We start from the raw sequence: 6,815 nt of genomic DNA on the forward strand, positions 1-6,815 counted from the left end.
GTTTGTAATCTGTATTTGAACTTTGTGACAGTGGTCAATCTGTAATTAGTATTTCTACTTAATGCGACTTCCTCTTATTTACTACTTCACTGAGGGTGTGTGACAGAGGTGAAGACAGCCTTTGTAGTCTTTGTTACACAAAATCATGCAAGAGAAGCTGCTGGATGTTGTTTAGATGATCTAATTGATCATCTTTATAGAATGCCATTCACTACAGTAAATGCAGTGTAGTGTTTGTGTCCCTCAATCCCACTGTCAGCTGAATGGATCCATTGTTACGCATAATGAGGGCTTCTGGAATTTGAGTCTGTTTATTTACAGCAATTGTTCCGCAGAGGCACAAGTGGCCATGTATCAGAGGTGTGCAGAGAGTTCAGTGCAGTGTGCAGAACACCCCAGCTGCACAGCTCTTACAAGTAGTCTCACAACAGCTTGAATTCAATGAATCTTCCATTTCTTCCAGCTGAAGTATAAAACCATCATCCTCTTGGCTAGGTACAGTCATTGCAGATTGTCTGAAACATTCCCCTTTTTTGCAAAAAGGTAAATTTGGTGTCATTGAATTAATTACCCCATAACTGTAAACAAAACCCAATTGTGGTAGTTCCAAGCTCCCTGCCCAAATTCCTGTATGAGTCTCAGTTAAGTGTCCTTGAACGGTCCCAGGTCGTGGTATGCTGTTAAATCATTTACAGCTTTCCCTTTGGAGCTGGCGGCCTGAGAGCTGTGCTCTACAAGTTCCCTTGTATAGGATGTACATCTGCTTGTTTGTAAAGTGCTTCTGTCTGCGAGGTGTTAGCATACATATCACAGATAAATCTGAGCATCCATCTCAGCTGCTGCTGCTCGCCAAAGCTGTGCCTTGTGTCTCCTGCTAAGATGAATACAAGATTTTATTTAAAATATCCTGTAAATTTTTATTTTACTTTCAGAAGTTTGAAATGTACGTGTGAGCTGCTTGGGCGTATAGGTGTGGCACAAAGGCTTGTTTCTTTAGCAATCGTGAATGACACATGAGACACAGCTACTGTCACCATCATCTCAGCCATCAAATACACAAACCAGAAGGCAGTCATGACAGACTGGGGAGGAAGTCAAAGCCCAGTTACAGTGTATTTAAAATCTGTTCTCATGAGAAGAAATGTTTTCGACTGTAAGGCTACTGATAAGAGCAGTTAACTTATCCAGAGGGAGCCGGTGATGCACTGCATGTCAAGTTACTCTTCTGTCTGCTCGGTGCCAAACAACCCTCTGGACGGCAGTTTTCCAAGCCCTGTGTCTGTAGCAGAGCAGGAGGTTGATGGCTCAAGCAGGAGCCACCTTTCATCTCCACAACCCTGCAGGTATAAGTCATTGTCACTTAATGAAGGTTCAGGTGCTGGTGTGACATTATTCTACTCTGTTTCTTTGCAGGGAGGTCCCTGGAGATATCAAATCACTATCTGAACCAGTGCTGATTGTAGAATTATTTTTAGTAGACAGGCCAGAATTAGAATGGACCAAAAAAGTGGATTTACCTTTTACACTTTGCTTTTCAGCTGTTGGGCATGTCAGCTCTATGCTTTGCTCTCTGGTTCTGTGACATTAAGCAGAGTTTAGACTTTGGACTGTCAACCTTTTCAAATATTCCACTATTTGCCAGGTTTTAATAAGATGAGTGACAACATGCAGACCGATTGCTTTGGAAATGGTTGTTTACAGGCTTGAAAAATGAAGACCCATAGGTGCAATCATTTTCTAAAAGTGTGTGGATGGGGGTGAGCGCAAGGCAGGAGGGCTGCTTAAACAGAAAAATTGTGTTGGTGCAAAACAATTTAGCTGTAGCTGTTCATGCATTAAATTTAGGTTGCAAATCAGAAACAGCATTCAAGCCATAAGAGGAATGAGTTCTGGAGCAGGCTTCCAGGGGGGAGCAGTGGAGGCAGGAAACCTTACCAGTTTTAAGCTGGAATGTGAAATGTTCTTGCTAAGGATTGTATGACACATTTGCCTGCAATAGCATGGGAGTAGGCCTGATGGCCCAGGAGATCCTCTTCTGCCCTCTGCTCCAAAAATGATGACCTTGAACAGAGTTAACTCAGGTTGCAGATAAACTTTGTTTACTCTGAAATTGATGACTTGGTTCAAAAACATCCCTGAGTTCTTAAAGCAGCTGTATCTCCTAGTTTATATTTCCTGTTTGACTTTTATTATTCAGAGTGGCACGTCCCACTTAAATTGCACAAAAGCTGGCACATATGCCCAGGATAATTTAATTTGTCCCATTAAGAAGGAAACAAACATGCATCGTATTAAAAAAACAAACAAACAACAAAAAAAACACCCACAAAACGGAAAAGCAGTAAAACTGCATATGAAATGTGCTATGTTTATTTATTTTAACTGTTGTAAGTTCAATTATTTATAAGCACACCATATCCAAGCTCCTGTTCTATGCTGCCATTTGTTTCATTTAGCGAGCTTTCGCTGCTCCCTTCCTGCAGTCTGAACACTCGCTGAAGAGTGTGTGGAGGCTATTGTCTTGTACAGAATTGGTATGATTCTTCTATATGCACTGCTTGCTTTTTCGTAGTCTTTTATGACATTTATTCTTAGGAGCATAATGTCTTCTGAAGGAATGACAGGATGTTCTTTAACCCTTAAGATAAAAATGACAGGCAACAGATTTCTGTCTGTATTTTTGGGTAAGAGAGTAATGATACTTGGAAAGACCGCTGATTGCCTGGGTTAACCTGGAGCTGCCTCCTGTATTCTAGTTATTTTTCTTGCCACATTTTATGTGATACAAACTGAGAAGTACAGAGAAGACAGGCTTTCCAGCAAGTTCCTTTCAGCAGAGGAACCTCCTGGTAGGAGGCACTGGCTGCAGTGCAGCCCTTTCCCCACTTTCCAGATTTGGGACTGTACATTGCTGGCAGAGCTGGTTGAGCAGGACACCTGGATCAGGGACACTGATGGCAGTGCAAGAAAAGGTCCAAGCCAGGGAGTAAACAAACGTATGCTGTCAGTGATGTGTGAGACCTGACCGGGTGAAAAGTAAGTTTTGCGATTGCTGATCATCCCTTAAGTCTGAAAGCTTACCATTTTTCTAAAAGCCTCAACGTCAAGATTATACTAATATAAATAAGAATTTTATTTTTCTTTTAAGTGTAGCCACAAGACATTTGAAGGTCTTGTAGATATAGGGAGAAAACTTTGAAAATGTAAAAAACACAGAACTAAGAAGATAAAGCAGGAGTCCAAATCTCGGGAACGTAAGGGACCTGCCCAATAAATTTTGAATGCTCATCTCATGTTTAGTAGTTGTTTTAAAATCTTATGTGACTCATCAGAGCTGTCAATAATAACAAGAGAAGAAACAAAAGGAAATTACTTTTCCCCCCATACACATTAGACCACCAAAAATAACCACCGCCTGCAACTCTTAGCTGAGATACCAGTGACTTAAAAGCGTGTGTCCTTACTCAGAACTATTAATGAGCTGTTTGTTACCCCCTGCCATTGTAGGGGGAGTACTCGAATGTTTAGAGCATGTGAGATAATCCAGAGATGTGCTGTACAGAAGTAGTTGCCACTTATCTGCATTCCTCCTAAATAGGCTTCTAAATGCACTGCTCTCTTTTCCACACCAAGTAGGGTAGGAGCTGCAGCCTTGGAAGAAATGTGCTGGGGGTGAAAGGGAGGAAGGAAGCGTTAAATGTTCATCTAGAAGTATGACCGAACTGGCAAGGACTTGGTGGATGTTACGTGGGGACATTGGCACATTCAGGGTTACAGCTGCTGGCTTATGCCCCGAGGAATTCATTACCTTTCATTGTGTTTTGCACGTCTGCAGCTTTGAAGCCTTTGTTGCTATGTCTGTCACATTTCAGGAAAGGCATGAATTCCAGTCTGGCAAGGAGACACTGCTTAGGTGGTTGGAGCAGGGAGCTGAGGCTGAACACTGGGGGATTTTGGAGGCTTTAGTTTGATATTTATTTAATAATTTAATTATTTATTTAATTTATTTTGCCTGATCTTGCAGTACCAGTTCCTCTGTTTTTAATATTGACGCGAGGGATCTCATTTTTGGTTCCCTTTGAGCTGCTCCCTTCTGAGATGCTGTTGTGTTTGTGTCTACAGGAAGTTCTCAAAGGGAACTGGGGGCAGCAAATGTTTCCAGATCCACCTGCTCCCACAGCCCACGGACAGCCTGTCTGGCCAACCTGGCAGGGACCACTGTGTTTAAGGATGTACCATCCAAACACTCAGGACACTCGGACTTTCAGCACACATCTTCCCAAGTGTTATAGAGGGCAACACTCTGCTATAGTGGGGCCCTGGATCCAGATGTGCTGTCTGGCTGGACCATGTATCTGGTCCCAAGAGCAGCCTTAGGGCTAAGATAGGCCTAATAAGACTTTGGAATGTGGTTTGGGTTAAGTATATGGGAGACAGGTAGAACAACTCTGTAACCCTGATGCAAAAAGGCACTGAGGCATGTTTTCAATTCCAAAGTCTACCATTATTTACTCAATCTAAACAGCAGTTATTTCTACCTGTGTGCAGCAAATCTGTGCACAGATCCTCAACTCTTCAAAATCAACTTTTAAATGGAGTTTCTGGAGTTACACCAACCCAGTTACGTATACACACCTGCACCTCCCCCTGGCTTTTTTATCTTGTATACCAGAGGAAAGCATGCAGTCTTTTGGGGATGCTTGGAGAGGAAGAAACTTTCTGTTGACTTGTGTGAAGCCGATGGAGGGTGTCAGTGCCGAGTCAGAACTTCTGGGTACCAGCAACTACCTCAGCTTCAGAAAGGCTTTAATGCTAAAGCTGATTTGAGACTTACTGCAGTACTGCCCCTTCTTGTAGCTTTCTCCCTGCCATGTGGAGGGACTTGTATTTATCTAGTGAGTTTAACTCATAACAATTTTCCATGTGTAGAATGATGTTGTATTACTTACAACCCTCCTTAGCCTGGATAGCCTGTCATGTTAGCCTCTTTCTTTCTGTTGTGCTCAGTTTCCGTAACTGAAACGTACCGAGACAGGAAAGACCATTATTATTAAGTACATTTGTTTAAGTGTACTTAATGACAGGCTGTGTCAATTTTTGCTGTTTCAGGGTACTTGCTGCTAATATGAAATAGTAGAAACAAAAAGCAGATACTGTATGGGCACACCTTTAAGTTGGGCTCAGCTTTTGTTGTTGACTGGTTTTAGACTGTGCCCTCCACTTCACACTGTTTTACTGAGATCAGTTTGGAGTTAGGCTGCATCCTGCTGGGCCTTCACCAACCCGTGATGTATATCTTATGTGGAAATTTTAATGAAGAAAATACTTAAATAATTAACGGTTGGCAGCTGTTGCTAAGGTGGCGTGCTAGAGAGCCTGGATATCAGCTGATTTTAGACTGATGCAACTATCTTTGCATGTTGAATTTTCTTTTCTTTCCCTTGGAGTATCTGTTGAACATCCTCATTGTATTCTGCCTGGTATGAAACAAATACTAGTTAAGAATGGGGATGCTTGAGGTAAGAGAACAAACTTAATGCCCTGAAGGCAATTTCTACCTCTTACAATGTCCCACTCCTGCCTCCAGTCCATGTAACAGGAAAACAAGGATCTCCAACTCTCTTGTTTTATTTTCTTGTTTTTCTGGGCAAATTTTCCCTGTTCTTCACAGGTTAGGGTCTTTGTTTAGGCATGATGTTGCAGCTTCAGATACCTGTTTCTGTTCGTGTCACAGAAGCCATTAATTGGCTGGAGTTGCACTTGATCTCACTCTCTTTAGTGCTAAGTGTTTGGTGGTGGTGGTGGGGGGGAAGATTTAAACACAAAATTAGAGGGTTTGTAATTCAACCTGGGGCCTTCAGAGTTGAAAGATCTTGGCAAACACAGACCCATTTTGTAGAAATGCTGCTCTTTGACTCTTCAAACCAACATCTGTGGTGTGACATGGTTATCTGTTCATTTGCTGAAGGTATGGAGTCCCCACAGGAGTGGGAACTGGGTATGGATAGGCCCCACAGTTGTCCTCCGTGGACTGTCATGACTATGAAAAGTGACTTTTTTCTCTTTTCGTCTCCATCTGGTAGTTTTTATCTTGGGTTGGTAATTCCACTGCCTTTGGTCCCAGGAGGATTAAAGCTTCTAATTTTAAAGTTTCACTAACTGGAGTCTGATCCTGAAAATACCAGCACTACTGCAGGACTGGAAATTATTAGTGCGGTAGTTAATATGCATTTTGACAAATATATCTCTTTTGTATTATGGCATCTTTTAAAGGAGAGATTGACTTTGATCTGAGCAACAGATTGCCATGAAATCTGGCAGTGGTCTGAGGTGATGGTTTTAGCTTAAAGCTTTTACTCTCACTGATGTTTTTTATTTTTTCTTAAAGGTGGTGCACATTTTATATATTGGAAGCTAGCCAGATTTACACCTTGCCATATATAGACTCTTAGGCTTTAATCAGTATCTTACAGTTTAATATTTAGGATTAGTCTTAAAGTCTGAAAGTAGTACCTATGTTGGGTGGAAATACTCTTTAATTTACGGTAATCATCAGAAAGAAAATGTAACTGGTGGTTGACATAAATCCATTTGGGTTTTCAAACTAAATTTTTTGACGAAGCTGTGACTATTACCTTGATATTGTGATAAATGTTCAACATCATGTCCAGTGCTATCTGGGCAGACATGAAACATAACATAAGCCTTCTGCCTTTCATTTTAAACAGAGATAAACAAAATCCAGAAGTGAAAAAGGCAAGTCCCTCTGCTACAATGAGCTCTGGTAAGTCTGTGTTGTTTTCTCCTTGCCCTCC

General features: G+C 41.6%; 1 protein-coding gene across 1 annotated transcript in view; it reads left to right on the top strand.

The window, feature by feature from the left end:
* Window positions 1-6,753: 6,753 nt before the first annotated feature.
* The window catches only part of SORBS1 (sorbin and SH3 domain containing 1), a 69,598-nt gene continuing 69,536 nt past the window's right edge, over window positions 6,754-6,815 (top strand). The window contains exon 1 of the mRNA XM_010155390.1: window positions 6,754-6,784. Coding sequence (XP_010153692.1) covers window positions 6,775-6,784 — 10 coding nt within the window. The 5' untranslated portion in view covers window positions 6,754-6,774. The remainder of the gene's footprint in view (window positions 6,785-6,815) is intronic.

The sequence above is a fragment of the Eurypyga helias genome, unplaced genomic scaffold (genome assembly GCF_000690775.1).
Source record: "Eurypyga helias isolate BGI_N326 unplaced genomic scaffold, ASM69077v1 scaffold26267, whole genome shotgun sequence".
Lineage (NCBI taxonomy): Eukaryota > Metazoa > Chordata > Aves > Eurypygiformes > Eurypygidae > Eurypyga > Eurypyga helias.